General features: G+C 38.7%; 1 protein-coding gene across 7 annotated transcripts in view; it reads right to left on the bottom strand.

The window, feature by feature from the left end:
* Window positions 1–5,239: 5,239 nt before the first annotated feature.
* The window catches only part of ANKS1B (ankyrin repeat and sterile alpha motif domain containing 1B), a 422,022-nt gene continuing 407,119 nt past the window's right edge, over window positions 5,240–20,142 (bottom strand). For 5 of the 7 annotated variants that reach the window (XM_063396245.1, XM_063396247.1, XM_063396249.1 and 2 more), the window contains 4 exons: window positions 17,012–17,098; window positions 12,383–12,520; window positions 7,004–7,171; window positions 5,240–5,874 (listed from right to left, as the gene is read on the bottom strand). In XM_063396245.1, coding sequence (XP_063252315.1) covers window positions 5,764–5,874; window positions 7,004–7,171; window positions 12,383–12,520; window positions 17,012–17,098 — 504 coding nt within the window. In that variant the 3' untranslated portion in view covers window positions 5,240–5,763. Of the gene's footprint in view, window positions 6,043–7,003; window positions 7,172–12,382; window positions 12,521–17,011; window positions 17,099–20,142 lie in introns of all 7 variants that reach the window. The other 2 variants (XM_063396248.1, XM_063396246.1) reach the window with 2 other exon arrangements.

Raw genomic sequence — 20,142 nt, 5'->3', positions numbered from 1 at the left:
TTCCAGCCAGTTAAGAGTCCTTTTTATTCCCACTCTCTTCAGATGGTCTTCTAACATGAGATAACAAATATCCCTCTTCTTTGATAAGTGCCCACATCTAAATATGGTCTCTAATCCCTATGCCATGTCTCTCACTTATGTGCTTGTCACTGCTACACAGTTCCTTCATGGAGTCAATTGTTCTTTGGGCTGGTACTTTGGGGATAGCTGAAGTTACTCTTTCTAGACTGTTGTCTTGTTGACTTTTTAGACACTATCTTCCAGTGAAGTGTGAAGCAGACCAGCTGAACTGCACACATTGAAAGAAATCTTGGGCAAAATTAGAGTCATGCATGTGGCACAACATGCCTGTTTTAATCTAGAATGGGAGATAAACTATTTCACAGTTGTACGTGCATTAATTGTCTAGCATGCTGCTTCTTTTCCAAAGGACAGACAAAATCTTCACAACCTGATGATTCCCTTGCCAGTGGTTACCATTTTATGGCCGTGCCAGTTTTTGATGCTGAGATATTGAATTTAAACTGCAAGGCACGTGTACCTTGTGGTTCTGCAGGTGAAGCAGCTTCTCACAAACTTCCTGGCAGAATACCAGAACCAGAGATGCTGAATGTTTCTTCCTACCAGCTATGAGCAGTGGCTCTTCTGGCTTTTACTAAACACCAGGCCAGTTTGGAGGAGTCACTGCATCCAGTCTCAAATGCAACATCAACATCACCTTTAGGAAACCCTCTAACCCCACAAACACAGAAGTTCCCTGTGGTTTGTCAGGACTTCTTGCAGTTTTCAGCCTTGTCCCAGCAGCAGCTTTTTTACTGTGCATACGTGGTGGTGCATCCCCCTCTCACACTGGCCCACAGTATGATTTCAGAAATGCTTGTTAAGCCTTGACCTTGATGAATGACAGCTCAGCTAAGCTCCTTGAGCTTATCAGAAACAGTGTGTGCTCCCAGGAACTTATTTTGGCTAATGAGCTCCTGCTTTTTAGTGAAGAGTCTTGGAAACCTATTTTTCTTGCCTGCATAAAATGCAAGTGTAACATTGCTTTTATGATTGAGCTTTTACAGAAAGTTACTGACCTGAATTGTGGCCAGGTTGGAAAATTGCTGTGACAAAAGAAAACACTCCTGCAATCCTATAAAGAGCAGTCCTAAGTGCTGAGACCCTCTGAGTTCTCCTGGACCACAGCAGGCTGCAGCCAGCAATTCACTCCTCCAAGCAAGAAAATTCTCAAGTTCACCCTGTTTGTAGGACCACTGCCAAGAGCCAATGATGGAGCCTGGGCTGATAGCCCCTCTCCTCAAGGCTCAACTCTTCACCCTTCAAAATGATGCAAAGGCATCCAACATGAGTACTTCACTGATCCTGAGGGGAATTTTTCACAGGTATGTGTCCACACTCCTTTAGTGTATGTCTGTCAAGTGTGAACATAGTATTACAAACCGTTGTGGTTTAAAACCAAACAGCTGCTTCCCTTCTCTTCAATCCCCTCCAGTGAGAATGGGACAAAAAGGTAGAGATTATGGGTTGAGAGAACAATTTACTAGAGAAAAAGCAATGAGGGAAGGAAAACAAACAGTAACAGCAAAGGGTACTCAAAACAACAGTGCATAAAAGCGGTGACTTACATACAGAAAGGTGCTCACCACCTCCACCCAGCTCATGGCCACCAAGATGAAGACAAAATGGTGGGTGTTACCACAGCTCAGCAGCCACGTGGCTCATCCCGAGACAAAGGACAACACGGCGGATGCTCCCATAGCTGGTGTCCTCCTTCCCCAAGCCCAAGACAAAAAGAAACAAGGATGGACAAACCTTCCAGGCTGGATCACCTGCACAGCACTGACTGCTCTGCCTGCACTGACTGCCCTGCTCCACGTCTGCACCACCCTGAGGGTTGTGGTCACTGCTTTGCTTCTCCAGAAAAAAGGAACAACATGGTGCCCTTTCCGCTGCGCACTCACCTTTTCTTCCACCTGGAACCATGTCCCCCCACAATGACCTGGATGGTTTAGAATAGCAACCCAACCACATCCACATGCCTCTAGACCCTGCCCCTTTCAGCAACAGTGAGAGAGTGAACTCTGTCCTAGCCAAAACCAGGACACACGTGCACTGTGAGTGCTGTAATTCGCAAGTACATTCGATTAGCACATAGGTTAGGCCTGCATGTTACTGTCGTGCATATTGTAAATTCTACAGAACCTTTCTTAACTTGTTAAAATTAGGATATCAATGAAGTGCTGTTAAGTTGAAGTGCTGTTAAAAGCTTGAGACCAAAGCCATTGGTCAAGTCTGGAGCTAAGTTTAGCAAAAGCATCTTCTCTGAACTTTGTGACTCAACAGGAGGGTCCCCCTCATTCCCTTTTATCCTTACTCTTTTCCATCCTTAACCTTTTCTCATACTCAACCTCCACATAGATAATGTTAGACTGATTTTAGTTCAATTGATTTTAGTCCAATTTTTCTCTGTGTGCTTCAACTATGTAGTAGAGTGAAACAGTAAAGTGAACTTTGCCAATCAACTTTATTGCACTTTCACTTTTTTATTAAACCTGCTTTAGCCAATCCCTTTTGCCAGGGATTCCTTGAGCAACCTAAAACACCCATTCACAACAGCATATTAGAGACCTCATTACTCACATAATTCTCAAAATCCTTTGTCACCTACATCTCATTTGGATTTCAATTTGCTTACCTTCTCATGTCAAATGCAATCTACTTCTGTATCACCTCTCTTCTTTTGCCTATTCTCCACCTTCCCACTGTCAGTTGTTGGAATTAACTCTTGGTTTTACAGCATCCAAATGCTCCAGCTTCTTCATATGCTCTCCTTGACCTGCCTCTGCTTCCCTTTTACCCTAGAGCTCAAGAAAAACTATTTTCCTGACTTTCTGATCTTATAGAGGTCTCTGGCCTTTTCCCTCCCTTCACTCTGCAGACTGACCATTATCCCCTTACTGCCTATGCACTTCCACCATACCAGGAACTTAAATGAAAAGTCATCTCAACCAAAAAATACAAAAGATCAAGTGGATCCTTTGGATTAGTGCAAGTTTGTACAAGTCCCTTTGGATCTGAAGAATGGACAGCTGTCCCATGTTACAGGAGACCCCATGGACTTCTCTCCAATTGGCTTACACTAGTATTAGTGAGTAGATGGATATGTTTCCTTCTACTATCTCAGGTTTCTGCAAATACAGAAGTCCCTAATGTGTTAATTCTTATCTTTCCTTCAGTTTAAGTTTGTCTGTTGTAGGGGCTTTACTTGTTCACTGCCTGTGTCCCAAAACCTTCACACTCAATTCTCTGCCCTACCAGTCTTTTATCTGTCTCATCTTTCATCAGTCCTGCTAGTTATCATCAGTCTCTTGCCCCAGTTATCTCTCCCAAATGAGTTCAGCTGCTTACTGTGCCACCTTACCTACTTGACAGGTCTTTGATGAACCTAGATCAAATTCTTCCTGCAAGGTGCCAGTTGGCACCTGTTCCTGTCATTTTACACCTTTCCTTTACATCTGCATAGAGTTTTGCTGCAGCTCCTGTCTCATCTTTTACTTTAGGGGTCACTCAGCTGCATAAGAGGTGCCCCAGTTTTATACCCTGAAAACCTGGCCCGTTTGTACTTCACGTGCCTGAAGTGAATGCGTTTTTACATAACTCCTGCACAAATCTTTACAGGGTGTGATTAAATATGGGAAGTCAGCAGTTGAGTAGAGCATGGGAGAACCAGTTAATTAAGGACTCTAAAGTGTGATGTTTTTACCATCTGTAAACAAAATCTGTATTGGAAACCAAAACTCTCTCCACAGCAATTCCTAGGTTTCCTCTGTACAAGTTCCAAAGCCCAGTGAAATCAGTGAAACGGGAGGAGGATTTCACTGATTTTAGTATCCTTTGCATCAGGCCCCTGATTTCCCTTAGCAATGATAAAATGATACACAAAGCTGGGACTGTACAACTTCCTTTTATTTTGTGTGCTTTTATAGGATATAAATAAATGACAAAATTACAAAATTTATAACTGGAAGCCCAAGCATATTTACATAAGTATTTGTTGCAGTGAGGCTACTATTTACTGTTCTCCTATACAATTTTCCTTTTGGTACCATATTTTTAGTGTTATTTTTTTTTAACCGTCAGTTGACTAAGTACATATCAACAGTGAATAAGCAAAAATATGTACAAGGAACAATTTTGTTCAAGTAAATTGAACACCGTATTAAAAGGATGTCATCACTCAGCGCTATGATTAGGTTTAACTAAACCATATACAATTATCAGTTTTAAACCAAGTTCAATTATCCATTTTTTTGGAATATACCAACTGATGATTTTAACTGAAAAACCTCAGCTGGATATGAAATAATAATTAAAAAAACATTAAGACAACCACACAATTTATCAATATCTCTATAATGAACTTCAAAATGGTTCACAATTTGACTGGATAGAACAATATACGTTAAAATGTCATTTTTCTCCTATAATGATATTTTTACTGTTATCATTTCAGTTCTACATAAATATACATCATGGTATTATACAAATACTCCACAGACATTAAAAAAATTAAAACACTTTAAAGAAAAAGTAAATCTTATTTAACCAAATATTAAGCAAATGCTTAATTATTTTGTTTCATGAAAACATTTTTATTACTTTGGAATTTTTTTCTTTTTCTTGCCTTTTTTATTTAGAAAATGTTTTGCAGTAGAATTTTATCAACATTCTTTCAAACAAGTTTTCTGTGACAGAAATCTTGATAGCAAAATCCATGGTTTTGACTTTTTTTAGAACCACTGAGATTATTTTTTTAAAAATACTAGTAGAATTCATGGCTATAGCAATGTTGAACTGCATAAACTATATGTAGGTGTAGTAGAATGACCGTTCCACTTTCATTCCAGACTGATCACACAGAACATCCAGTGCACTGATGCTACAACTCTTATAATTTTCATAATGCTGCTAATAGCAGTAATTTACTCAACTTTAAAATAAACAGTATTTCTCATAATTAATCTGGCTTCCTTCCATAAATACTCATATCTTTTCCTATAGTACTTCTCTTCCATAAAAATATCTAATAAATGTTTTCTGTGCATTATTAATACCTTTTTCTAACCATTCATAAAACTCTGATCCTTTGCTACAATGCAAGAGGTTCTCATTTCTGTAGAGGATCAAAGGACATCAATGATTACATATAAAATCAGCGCACACAGAAATCAGGGTGCCTAGTTTCTCGTCACTTTAATGAGTTCTTTATTCAACACAGTAATTATTAATGAATTCAGTGGTTTCACAAATAATCTGTTTATTAATTCTGGTTCTATTTCAATTAAAAACTGCCAAGATTTAAATAAAAAAACCCAATCAAATACTCTACTCATAGGCAGCATTAGTATTAGTTTAGAGACATTTTATTTTTTCTTTTCTTTAAAAAGTAGAATTCTAAAATAAGAAATTAAAGAAAGCACTGTGGCAGAGTCACAAGGGAGAACTGCATGAAAAATAAGGTTTCTCACTCCTCTTGTGGACTGTAATTTTAAAAGTCTTCATATAGTGTCATTCTTCAGTCAGTGCTGCAGGAAGAAGAACATCACCAGAAATGACTGTCAGCCTTTTTTGTTAGTTACAAGGCCACTCATACAGTGCAGTCTTCCTCTCTGCTGGATTGAAACGTTGCCATAAAGGAAAGGCTGTGCTGTGACTGCTTGGCGTGCAAGGCACAACAAGGAACAGGGGGACAGTTTTGTATCAGAAAATTGTAGTTTCATACTTGGTATTAATGCCTCTTTTGGCCTCTTGTCCAGGTTCAACAATCCAGGGTAGATTCGCAAGAGTCTTTTGTTCGGATGGATCTATCTGCTTTAAGACAAATGCAAACATACAGACGGGTTACCATCTCCGTGCACGGCAGCTTGAGCAGAGGGTTTTTCTTTAAACTAACAGGGCAAATCCCGAATTGACAAAGTCGTACAGCAGCAAGTATGGTGGTGTCTACACTCCCATGTACTCATGGCTGCCTTCTTCTTCCTGTTGAGATCAGAGCTGTGTTTACCCCCAAGCTATAGGGCATCATAGTTCATTAAAGCCACACTTCATCCTGAGAAGTCTGTTCGCTAATGAGACAGACAATGGCATCAGGAAATGTTTCTACTTAAAGTTTTATGGAGGAAGATTCTGTGGCAATGGATGACAAAGTGTACAGTCATACATTTCCCCCCTCCCCTTCCCCTCACCCAATAATTAAGTGTCATAGAGTACAGTTCTCGCATTATAGTCAGTGAATATGATACAGTGTGCCGTCATTTTTCTCCTTTCCCTCCCAAATCACCCTGTGCCTGTGTTCTCACTTAATTTATAATAGTTTTCATAATTTTTTAAAAGGTCTACTGTAAAAGAATATTTCTCTGTCATCTCTGCACTTCAGGAAAGCACTTTAAAGGCAATCAATATGCATGCTCCAATGAGCTTTGTTTCTTAGGAGTCTGTGATTAATACTAAAAAGGTATATTGAATCCCAGATCAAAAAGAAAAACAAAAGAAAAAAGAGAAGAGTAAGAAAAGAAAAGAAGGTGCTTGGTCTGATAGGATAATTGTAAATTGATTTGGATTTGTCATTTGATCAGGATACATATGCCGTGATTGTACACCAAACAAGTTAGGTGATAGATTAGGAAAGTCCATGAAAGTGCAGAGTTTGAGAGGTATGCATTGATTAAACAGAATTAATTAAAGCTCTGTAATTACTATAAGACACATATACACAAGACTAACCAAGCAACATCTTAAACTGGAGAAATCTGAAAAAAGCTGTTTGAAATGGCTGCCAGTGCTGTGGTGACACAACCCTTCCAGCCGATGAGCAGAGGTGGCACAATGGAGCATTTCTGACTCAAGAGGTATTTTTATTTGTACAGCTCCTGGTATATAAACTCTTAACTGTATAGCCAAATTTTGGATTTTTTTGCATGCATTACTACCTTCTACTTACCACTGACTTCCGAATACTAACGCGTGGTTTGGGAATAGGTTTAGAGGGTTTGTTTTCAAAGCTTTCGGGGAGGGTGGAAGAATGGCCCCCTTTTCGTGCTTGTAGTGCAAGCTGATAGGCCACCTCAAATGCTTGTCCTAGTGTAAGAATGATTTCGTAAGCTAAATTCTGGAACAGAACAGAAACAGTTAAAATTGAGGAGCGGTTGAATTATTGTCAGATACATGAAGTGGGGTAGTGATTTGCAATGTAAATAATGGGCTCCTCGTCTCTGTAATGTTTACATCTGGCATTTGATTTCTCATTGATTAAAAACCATCTAAATGTAATTTATTTTATTGAAAGTAATTACTTCTAAACCCCTTGAAAACATCTTACTAAACAGGAAAACATGAGTGGGTGTTGTCATCTCTTTTTAGAACAAGTACATTAACCTTCCCACCTTCCCAACTCATCCCAAATCTGCTGTTCTCAGGATCCAGTCCCTCTGGCACAGTTGCAATGTGACACTCGGCCTCGCTCTATTTCGGACCTCCTGTGCTGACCTGTCCTCCTCCAGAGCTGGCAGCCTGATGTGCTCTGTGCTCACCAAGCAGCACAGAGGAAGAGGCTGCAGCAGGGAGTGATGCTTTCCAAAGGACACAGGGCCAGTGCTGGCAGTCCTACTCCGACTGACAGATGCAGTGCAGTGTCTGTGTGTGCAGGTCAGTACACCGCTTCAAGTGCCTGCTGCAAGTCCTGGGGAAACCTTCTTGTGGGCTTGTTTTCTAGAATTAAAATTGAGCTCAAACAGTCGTGTAACTACACCCTTGTAAGCAAGGGGAAGGGAGGTCAGTGGGCATAACCAAAAAAGTCAGGCTATTATGCCTAAAACCAGTTCAGTGTTACTGGTGGAATACTTTAAATCCTCTTCAAATATGTGGGGAAAAAAACCCTCTTGAAATATTTATAAAGCATGAATGAGGTATCAGAGAGGTTGATATAAACATCTTTTCAGTACAGTTATACATCAATGAAAAAGCAGCTGTGAGATTCAAATTTGACCGTACTCTAAATAGCAGGTGGATTCCTATGGTAATTTTTCTTCAGATTTGTGGGTTTGCTTTTACATATTTATTTTTGGGCTCCTACTGGACCTTATTTTTAGGCTCCTACTAGAGGAGCCTAAAAATCCTATTTCTGGGCTGCTAACTGCAATAATGTTTAGAACCCATGCAGAGCAAAGGCAAGCCTGTTGGCTAGCCTCCATATGATGGCCTACAGCCCCCTTAGAATAATTCATAAATCTTTGATATGATACTTTCTCCTTCCTCAATCTCCATAGCCTATAGTTGGAAGCAATTCTGCATTGCTTTCAACCTTGGTGATCCCTTAAAATTCCAACGTTTCTGATACATTTTCAGATGAATTATGTTTTTACCAGTCAAGTGTAACTGTTAAGTTTGCAGTAAGTGAGAAAGCAACGCAATGAACTTGGACGTACACCATTTGCAGTCCCTTCAGTCATTAAAAGAAAGTTAAATGGACAAGCATTTTGTTTCCTGCCCTACACTTTATTTTCCCTGAAGAATTTCCATTCTTTTTTTATCACTCGTGTATACTGATATAATACAGGCTAAATTCAGCATATTTTGCTCATTATAAGACCTTCTTATAAAGGTGTCAGTTCTGCCCTGTGTTAGGTCAATCAGAAAACAATTATACTCCTGCACTGGGACATGCTCTCTGCTGTGACTACAGTCACAACAGCAAGCCAGCCAAAATTTTACAGCTTCCCAAATAAAAATGTCTGCCTGATTTGACAGCTGTAGTCTCCAAATTATCTCCCCTTTAACTTCAAGGGAAATTGTCCAGAACTGAAAAGCACTGAGGATGCAGCTTGCCAGTGGAATAATAAAATGAAAACTGAAGGGTCTGTTATAAAGTACTCTGCCTTTTAGCAGAATGCTGGCCAAGGAATTAAGAGCAACAGATTATAGTTATTAAAAATGTAGAGAATAATATAATTTGAAATGGAGTGTACTTTTAAGTGGGATAAGAACATTATTCTAGAGAGGGATAGCTTTAGAATCAGCTGTCACGACAGTAAGAGAGTGTACTATATCCTGATGGGGTTATCTGCAGTAGATATTATTAATATTACTAAGAAATACATCAGCAGGACAAGGTGTAGGAATGGCTTGTTGGAGCACACACAAGCGGCAATACTAGTAGGACTGAGAGTATACACCACCCAGAGTGGCATACAAAAAGATCACTGACAGGCCTGAAAATTTGGAAGACAGGAGTGGAGACAGGCTGAAAGCTTGCCATACTGAGCTATAAATTTAATTTAAGTCCTGCATCTTGTATAAAGACACTATAATCTGTTTTCCTTTATTGTCTATAAAATAAAAAAAAAAAAAAAAACAGGCCAGCCTGGGACCTGAAAACCATAAGAAACATGTAACTGCTTCTCTGGTTAATAAATATTTGAAATACAGCAAATAAAACAGAACACTCACTCTTTTGTTCAGTATTTGAAATGCAAACTGAACCATAGCTTCTACATAAATTTCATACACTGTATCCTCTGGTAGAGCCTTGGCAAAGGGGCGTAAATGGAGGCAAGGAGGGCTTTAAAACTGTACTTATAACATTTTTAAAAGTTATCTGAAAAAAAGCCCATTAGTAAATAAGCTTGGTTTGAAGAATTTTCCACCTGTAGTACTGGGAGAGGTTTATAATGACCAGAGTTGGTACAGATTCTTGCAGGGGACAGGTATTGGACAGGTAGAAACAGGATTCCCTTCAGGACAGGGGTGGAAAACCAAAGCAAAATCCATTGTGGAAATTCTTCTGATGGAATGAGATTATTTGAAGTAAAAAGTGCACATAAGTTCAAAAGCATGTGGCACAAAAGGAAAGATACAAGTCTCCCTGCCTGACAGACACTTAACATGGAAGCTGTAGAGCCCCTGGCTGCTGTAGGAGACACTGACTCTCACAGCACCCCATGAAGCTCCTTAGAAAGGAGAGAGAAAGGCCTGTGGTGCTTCCCAGGCTGCTGCTTGCCTGGTAAGGCGGAGAGGGAAAGTGAGTAAGCCAATGCCTTTAAGCAAAAGTTTCTGGGAGGTGAGGAACGGGGTCAATTACTTTGTTTGCCAGGCAATGCCACAATTCAGAGCCCCAGCCCACGTCTGACTCAGGACTCTTCAGCTTTAACTCAGCCAACCTATTACAATGGCTAATTGTTTCCTTATATTGTAACTGACTTTTTTGTTGTCTTCTATTCATAGGGCAATGAAGGATTATCTGATGGAAATTACTTAGGGTATCTCCAATACATGAACCAGAAATTTATGTAGGAGCTGTGTTGATGGTTTGTTTCTCCCGAGGGAATCCTTCGCTCATAGACTTAAGGCTGCTTAATAAAAGAATGAAAGTGAAGTGGATTTCAAATATTGACCAATAAATCCCATTCTCCCCCCAAACCTTTTGCCCTTCAATATTCTGTAACAAAGTCTGATTGTAGAATTTTAACACCTAGTCAAAGTTAATTGTAGTTATTCCTAAAGAGTCTTGGTAATACTTGTGATTGCATATCACTACACTAAAATACTTCCCTATCTAGATAAATTATTCTTGCTCATATTTCCTGAGAAACTAAAGGGCCCAAGAGAGTGATTTTTTTTTGTAACATTGCATATATTGTATTACCAAAGTATATATGGTTTAAAATGGCTTACACTTTATTGTGGATTCCTAGCATTTTAAACCTTAATTTTCTTAAAATGATTGTACTTCTATCCATTGGCAAATGGGTAGAATTATTGCTATTAGCAAATGGGATGATCAGTTTAACACAAACATTAGGCTTTAAATAGAAGATTTAATTCCCAGTACGCTTGCATTCTGAACATCCAGGTAGTTTTTATAAAGCTTGTACTTACATCAAAAATGCTAGTTCCTGAGAAATAAAACAACACAAAAAGAGGATATTGGAGTAGGTAACACCCAGCTGAGGATTAGGTTGCAGGAGAAAACTAAGTTAAGGCAGGTAAAGTTTCTGTATTGCTTAAAATAGCCATTTAAAGTGCTTTGGATATTAAATGCTCCTCCTAAGGTACAAGAAGTGGGCAAAATATAATTATTCCTGAATCACTTTTCTTCCCTTGCCAAGAAAGGAGATGAATTTTATCTGCAATACCTGAGTCTATGTTTCTGCTTGATCACTAAACGTATAAATGAAACTGCAGTACTTCAAAAACATTAAGTAGAATTTAAATGGACCAGGAGAAATAATAACCTCACTCAATCAGTCTAATTTCAGTTATTCACACATCACTAAACCTACAAAATGTAACATCTTGTTGATTATTGTCTATTTTTAACACAATTTTGAAGTTTTTCTATTCCCTGTGGATACTAAAAGTCAGCAGAGAATTTAAATAACAAAAGCACTCAACCAAAATGCTAGAATTCCTCTAACCTACCTGTACATTATTATTTAAATTCTCCCACACACTATTGCTGTGCATGTTAACTATTTCCACAATTCCAAACAAAAAGATGCAGTTCAGATACCCTGTTCTTTTAACTTATTTATATTCATGTAAGCATGTTGCAAGAATTCATACACGTTATGCTCTATCAAAATATTTTGTCTTGAATAATTTTGAAGTTTTAATAGCACCTGAAATTTCTCTTGTGCACAACTCAAAGAGTAATTTTTCTTGAAAGTTTTGGACTATAAATCTTAGTCATAAAAACTTTAGCCACTACTTAGTTCACAAAATTTAGCTGAAAACTGCATGACTGATTAATTGATATGTGTTCATATGGTTGAAACCATAATAGTTTGTGCATCCCCACCTGAGAAGTACAGGAAGAAATTACTAATTTTCCACCAACATAATAGCAGCTCCAAGGACTTTTGCCAAAGTAACAATTGGAGATATGTAGGCAAAAATTACAGAACAGGGAAATAAGAATGAAATAACTAATTTGCTACTTTCAAAGTAAAGGCAATCTTTTGGTGTGTGCTGAGATTTCAGAATGACTGGCCAAACATACTTGTTACAAACTTTTGGAAGGCTTAGGCTTAGAGCTTAGGTTATAAGAATTACATGCCCAGACTTGTATGAAAAGCTACTCAGTTTACAGTCAACAGCTGAGGTGACAGAGGTCAGGTATTTCCAGTGGGAAATGAGATATCAGAGAAAAGCTTTGCTCTTCTCCAGAAATGTCCTTTTGTTAACCACAGTGATCTTTTCCTGGGGTAAATTAATGATGCCTTCCATTAATCACCATTAATACATCCTGAAATTTTTTAAACAGAACTAAGTAAGTATTACTAATCAAAAGAACTGTTGAATGAAGCATCTTCTATAAACTGACCACATCAAACGCAGTGAATACGTGGCAGTAGTGGTGATTGGTCTTCAAGTCTTTAGTGATGTACGCAAACGTAGAAAGGTCTTCGGGGTCTTGTGCAGCACAGGAAATGTTACGGATTTCATGTTCGGCAATTATATTCTGTTTTAAAAAAAAATTTTGATCAATGTAAGAATTAAATTTAAAAGAGCTCTAGAAGGTGCTTAGATTAACATTTGTGTTGATCTACTGTACTGTAGTATTTCAGAAATGTCCTAATAAGAAGAGATTTAATACACCCCATGTGAGACTTTATACAGGTATTTGGAATTTTAACCCTCTCCAATTGCCAATCATCTGGTAGGAAACCATTATGTTCTAGAGTCTTCCCTATGAGGCTCTTGTGCTTTGGAGTTTATTTAGGTTCCTTTGAGAAAGAGACATCTTTCCTGGCACACAGGACACAACTTCATAAGATGCTGGTATAGTGCTTCAAAATTGTATTTATACCAGCATCTTATGAAGTTCCTGAGCTTTTGTCTAATGATCAGAACAGGACACTGTTTTAGTCTACTGACCGACAGGATCTAGTGAAACCCAGCAAACTCAATAGCCAGATTTTTGCACATGTTATTTAACAAATTTCAGGTATACATCTTCAGGAGGAAAAACCCACCAAACATCACTTATAATTGAAACGGTGAGATTTTTAAAGGATTCTGATAACTAAAATGGTAACTACAGGGGGATCTGGCAGCTTATCTCCACTTACTGACAGCAGCATCCTGTAAGAGAGATGTAGGAAAACGAAACCATTCATGCACCGAGCCACACTACTTGGAACAGCCAATGTAAGCTACAGCACACTACTGGGAGAGAGGTGGGGATGTCTGTCCAATGGAGGAAAGAAAAAGCTGTCTGAACGCTTTGGAGAAAATTAAGAATACTCATTACATAAACTGCTGACATGTAATTACTGTGTTCAGGCCAAAGGAACCACGAAGCCCAAGAAGAAGATATAGCAGAGTGGCTTATGATTAGGCCTTGCTTCAGCAACACATGCGTTTCAATGGTTGTTTAAAGAGAAGAATGATTCATTGAATAGGAATTTACTTATGGGTTAGTTTATGTGCTTTCTTCAATTGTAGCCCTGCTGGCTGTAGTTCTGGCATTTTCACAAAAGCCCACAGTGACATATCCTGCTGCAGCACGACATCACTACTGCCCCATTGAACAGGTGACACCTGTAGTGTCCCAGTTCCTCACACAGCCACCACTTGCTGCTGCCATGGTGGCATCTGTCCAAGTTAAACCAATCTCTGCGCATATCTGGTTTTCCCTCACCCCTCTCTTTTCCTTCCCACCTTGTTTCCTCCACCTCCTTTAGATATATATATATATATATATTTTAGTACATGCTACTAAGTTACTTCAAATGCTTTGCCATATCTTCTCTCATTTTCTAAATGTCAACTTTCCCCCTTGCATGTAGGTGCCAAGTTATCGAAAAGAAGTATTAACATATTTAATTGAAGAAATCATGACTTAGGAAAAATCTTAATAAAAAGCATAGTAAATTTCAAGTTATGGAAAAACTGAGATAAGGAAACTTTACTGAAGAAAAGAAATAATCCTCTTAAATTGTTGCAACATACTTGATTATTTCTTTTTAATGCATTATTCATAAAGATGACAAAACCAGTACTTGTGTTTCAATAAATGCCAATTTATAATGACATATATAATCTCTGCTCAACAATTGCTTGCTTTTTATGTTACTTGAAGCATTTCATTTTCTTTGTTCTCAGATTGATAACTTTTACCCTCAATAAAGATTTTGATGAGAATTAGAATTATACCAAAACCAGGGATTTAGATATCCACAGATGGAGCTGTAATGCGCTGCCATCGATGTAGTGTTGGCAACACTGTAGTTCAGAAAGCAGAAAGAATTCAAGCTTGGAAGGTGTTAAAATCACATGAGAAGTATTTATGCCAAATCATGAGCCACAATGTAATCACCTGAATTTATGCAGCATATGTGAAAAGAGCTCTGCTATGCTGAAACTTTTTCTAGGTGACTTGGGGTTGACACAGGGATTTGCACTTGAGTCAAAATTCATGGATATTATTTCATTTTTGGTTTTAAATCAAGTGAATTTTAGAAGCATACACATATCCAGTTTGTTTTGAATAACATAAAGTATACTTAAACTAAATCTTCTGGATAGAAACTGTCACATTTCAGTAGACCACAGTTGTACTCTGTAGGAAGTAGAAGGCTATGAACCAGCTTCCTGTTCTGGGTACGCTCCTCAGGCACTGACTGACACTGTACAGTTCTAAAAATTGTCTTTCAGTTTGGCAAGAGAAACCTCCAGTGCTTCTCAAAAAGTGGGGAAGCTGAAAGTCAGTTCTGGTTCTGCCAAGGAAATACCTTGGAGAGACCAGGTTTTTGCTAAGCAGCCTTCCTTTTGCTTGCCTAACTCATGCCAGCCAATCTCCCTTCTGGCGGAAATCATCCAAAAGTTAGGGTGAGCTGTGAGCCATGAGAAAATTCTGCGAGTCTGCTTTTTCCTAAGCAGCAATTTCTTTCTGGTCTCACTTGCAAAGAAATGGTGTCATCCCAAGCTCCAAGGCGCCACTGAAATAGCTGTCGTGGAATGAGGTCAGAGCCCCTCAAGTTTCAGTCACCTGAAACTTTGCCTGCTATGGCTGGGAATACGAATTCTTAGCTTGGTGGCATAAAGGAAAAGGATGAAGAGCCATGAGAGCTGAGTTTTCAAGCACAGAACTGCTAGCTAGTTTTGTCAATTAAAACTATGCGTTTATTGCTAAGTGCTGCCCAGCGCCGTCAACTATAAGCTCATATGGAAGCAGTACAAGTCTGGATAGGCTCTCACCTTAGTGCTAATCTGTTTTGGGTCTTGAAGGAATTAGGAACAGCACACTGTGGACAAGGATGATAACAACGCTTCTGGGAGAGTTGCAGGCTATTACCTGGTTTTTACAGAAGGGAAAGGCAGCGCAGATTTTGAACTGGAGAGAAAGTAATCTAACACTTTATAAAAAACATTGGCCTGTGGCACACTTAACTCCATCAAATACATCCATTGCACTACTAGATTTCAGTGGGACTCATCTAGAGTCATCTAATGCTATTCTTTCAGCTTTCCATCTTACATAAGATTCTCTGCACTGTGCAAAGAGACACAAGAAGCTCCTTTTGTTCTCCTGGGTTTTTTTGTAAACCTAAGGACACTGCAGTTACATCCTTTATGCTACAGAGGAGATTTAAGAGCTGAAAACAGCGTTATCCAAGTTGGAGTTAAAAGCATTACAATGTCCTGATTTATGCCCTACACATCAGAGAACATAAAAGAAATAAGGATTGTAGAAGCTCAGTTTTGAATCAATGGAAGGAAAAAGAAGCAGACAGGAATCCATGGTCCCTCTGGTCTGGAAAATATGCCAGACTTGAAACAACAGTAATTTCACCTCAGTTTTTCTTTTATACCATTTTCTAACTCTGAACATGGCTTCCAAACACTAGCAGAAGTTCACAAAACTGATTCCACTGTCACTTAAAACACAGTTCTAGTTAAAAACTGATTGATTTGGCAAGTTTGATGGATACTGGGTTAGGTGTACTGTGAGGTCTGAATGTTCAGCAGTACAAAACTTCTATATACATTACTAACCTGGTCAGGTAGCTGGGTTGCCAGATTTATTTTTTATATTGCTTAGTCAGTTTTAGTCACATAACAGAAAAAGAGAGCTTCTTTTCTGTTCATATAAAAGCACCAGGATGGGTTGTATTTTGTTGCCACTTTAGACATACAAAGAACAGAAATTAAGGCATTACTTTACTTCTCTTTACAGAGCTTGTACATTTTACTTTGACTAAGCAATAATCCATTGCTCTATCCATCACTGAGTTCTCTGATCTCTTTGTTTATGCTTTTGTGGCTTTGGTTAGTTGGGGTTTTTTAAAGATTTGGATGTATTTAGAAATGTAAGAAACAAAGCACAGGAGCATTGCCACACAGGAGAAAAAGGAATAGCAACTATTAAGAAGCTGCTGCAATTCAGGTAGTTAAATGGCTAGCATCAAAAAAGCAGCTCACAGAGAGGCTGTGGTATTTGAATGTCTGGAAAGGACATTCAAGGCTTGTGTTTTTTATTCTTAAAATGGCCCTGGATAAAACTTCATCTTTATTGTTTATTGAGACATCTTTTTTTTTTTTTAATTTCATTCCTCAAATTATATAAAGAACATATCTATATATCTATATCTATATCTTTATATTTATATATATATTCTACATAATTATGGAACTGTATAGAGAAGAATATGGTAAAGGATTCTAAAGAAGCTCCCTGCTGAATGTCTTTTGTGATAAGCTTGCATTTAATAGCAGAATGCTGGACATAATGTTCTCCAAATAAGCCATTAAAGCTGCTTCACTTGTCCTTCAGACTGAGTTTCTGGAGAATGACAATTACATTATATCCATGTTGGGCAAAGGAGGAGAAAAAACGGAAAGGAAAACCCAAAGTGCAAATCTGTCCCCTCTCTGGCCTGGCCTTCATAGGTATTACTATTTCTTCTAGTTGCGAGAAACAAAAGGTATATTCAGTAATTGCACATACCTTATTTGTGGCATCAATAAATTTGACTCCCTTGTAAGAGACAGACAGGACAATGGTTGGTACTTTCTTCATCTGTTCTGTAGACTTCTGAAATCAAAACGAAGATATTATTAGAGTTGTGTTGCATTGAAATAACAGTGCTCTCTTCTGATTAAATACCTAACTTAAATATTACTTTTTCTTCAGCCGGCTGTGCTCTGGGTTTATGCTCTCTTGTAGTTACAAAACTAAAATAGCTTTAAGTTTGTTGTGAGGATGGTAAAAAATTCTCCTTTTTTTTCTAGCACAATGGGAAGAGAATGAAGTAACTTTTCCAAGCTTAAAAAGACCAGTCATGCAACAAGTGTTTCCCAAAACTGTGTGTTTAGCACATCTATCTGATATGCCTCATCCACTGCTGCCTCACTCCCCTTCTCCTGCCCTTCCCAGCTGCAAGTATCAACAGCACAGTACTTCTTGTAGTACCATTTCTTTGCTGCAGTTAGTTGTTATTTAGAAGTATTTCCTTGTTTTTCCCTTCTTTGCAGTTGTACTTGTGACATGAGGCATCCCTGCAGCCCGCCAGGCTGTCAGTCAATCCCTCAGCCCAGCACTGTATCTTGTCATTCTGGCTGTCTGCACTTCGAGTGCAGCTGCTACTAGAAGCTGCTTTACACACGAATTAGCACAGAGGCTTACTCTGCATTCCCTCCGTGCCAGGTTCTCCTACCTACAGTTCCTCCTGTAAGATTGTTCTTCCTTTTATGTTAGTCAGTTCCTTTTATGCCCCCAGTGTGATGCACACAGCAAACATATTTCCCACTGAACAGATTGGGAAAATATTTGAGGCAGATTTAAGTTCTCTACAGAAAAAAAAAGTTCTTTAGTTTACAGATTACATTTTCTATAACAACCCCAAACCCAACCAAACAAAACCCCCAAATGTGGCATAATAGTTTATAACGGATTTGAATTCTTAGAAGGTGGAAGATAATGATGGTCTAGACAATTCTACACAAAACTTGTATAGATAAAAAGGTAACATTCAGAAAATGCTTATTTATGGGACTGTCTTCAAACAATCACAGAGACCAATCAAATATTTTCCTGAGAGGGAATGAACTGTTGACAGGTAAACATGAAGAAATATCAGCACACAGAAGGAGAGTCTAAACACTGAAAAGTCTTGAACTGGCACATGGGAAGATCATTAGAGCAGCTGAAAAAATGTAGCAGTGGTGGCTTTGTATTATTCAAAAAACAGCCCAAAAAAGCAGAGATAGAACTTGAAAACACAAACTGTAACTAAAAATTATGTTTGAAAAAATAGGCAATGCTAACACTAGAGAGCAAAATAAACAGAAACTTAAAACAAAAATCCCTGCCCTATAATCATGTCTCCTTATTGGCTCTTGATCCTCCCAGAATCAAACAAGACTCCATTTTTGTCAGCATAAAATTCAAAGCTGTACATCCAGCTATGTTCTGCAATCAGTGGCCATGCCATGCAGGCCAAAACCTCTAATTTAAAGTGTCAAGGTGGGCCCCACCCATCCGTGTAATAGAGAGGACTGTTGGATATCTCTGTATCGAATGTCGAGAGACTTGAGACAGCAATCAAGTATCAGTTTATCCCGGAGAAAACTCCTTTCACCCCGAATGCTTGCCACTTTTAAGAGATAAAAGCTTAAATGGTAAAATGTCCTGAAGAATTTAACAAAATCTGAAGAAAGACACTAATCTGATTTGCATGCCTCTGAACTGAGTGGAGAAAGAAATGGTATCCCTGCCAAAAGTAGAGCAAGCAGCTACCTGTGTGTATGTGTGTGTGTCACTATAAAAGATCTCAAATGAGTCTTTTCATAAAATTCAATTTCAATGCACAGAAAGCATGACAGTGACTGTACAGAAGCTGCAGCACATACATCTCTGAGAATAACAAGCAATAAACCCTGCGTATGCTCATACTAGACAAAATAGGCACAAATATGACAATATCACTTTAATCATCTGGCAAGGCATCAATCATCCAACTTTTGTCCTTTCATTTTAGTCCAACAGCTACACACGAGAGCTTTCTTTTTTCCATTTTGATTATTGTAATTACCTGCTTCCTTGGCTCCTTAACAGCAAAATTCCTTTTCTCCAATGTGCTGTACAAACACAGGTACTAAGTTCACATATTTTAGTTTCTCAGTATAATTGCCACTATCTGGCATCTGCCATAACGGTGAAGCATCCTGTTGGCCAGGCTACATTGTACCAACTACCTCTTTCCGCTAGACTTGTAGTTTGTAATTTAATCATCTTCATTTGCTCCACATTCACCTGGGTTTGTCCTGACCAGACCTGACCTCTAGTATTTAATCAGCGTTGTGAACTGCCAAAAGACTCTCTCTGAGTGAAACTGCTCATCGAGATGCTATTAAATTACAGCTGGCAAATTAGGAAATGAATCAGAGACTGATGGACATTTGTAATTTATTAAGCCAAACCATCTCAGCTGGTAAGGGGCACAGGATGTTCCTCATCAGCTTGCAAAGCACACACACCCCATGATTTGTGCAAAGGTGTTTTGGAAGGCTTCAGTCCAGTGCAGAATCATGATCTGGGGCAACAATTCTGCACTTGTACTCCCTTTGAAACAAAGAGCTGGGCAGTGGAATAACATCCTTTGTTATTATGACAGTGCCATCAAGGAAAACATGCAGCTCTATTCCCTGGCTCGACTCTTAGTTATGCAGTAACTGAGGTCCACCAGATAATTATTATTTCCAAGCAGTTTAGAGGCTCCAACAGTTTTGAGTTGTCATGGTGAGCTCACACTCTTTGCTTGTTGTTCCTTTCTTTTCAATGAAGGCATTGTCTGCCAGAATGTGTAATGTGCAAATTCAGAGATACAGTATGAATACCTTCTTTTGCTCAGGCACTGTAGGTGCTTTGGCTCTGAATTCTAGGATGCTGAGATGAAGTCCCACAGCTTTCTTGGTCAGACATTTCACACCTCTGTGCAGGCCAAGTGGGCATCTCTGCCCATGTCTGTGCCCAGAATCTGAGAAGGAGGAGTCAGTGTTCCCTTTCCTTGGGCTTTTCAGGTCCTAGCCATTGTACCAACTCCATAAGGACACAATGAGAGGACAAAATTTTCTTGT

Source organism: Prinia subflava, chromosome 4, assembly GCF_021018805.1.
Source record: "Prinia subflava isolate CZ2003 ecotype Zambia chromosome 4, Cam_Psub_1.2, whole genome shotgun sequence".
NCBI classification, from domain to species: Eukaryota; Metazoa; Chordata; class Aves; order Passeriformes; family Cisticolidae; genus Prinia; species Prinia subflava.
The sequence above is the reverse complement of the archived record's forward strand: the minus strand, read 5'-3'. Positions and strand labels throughout refer to the sequence as shown.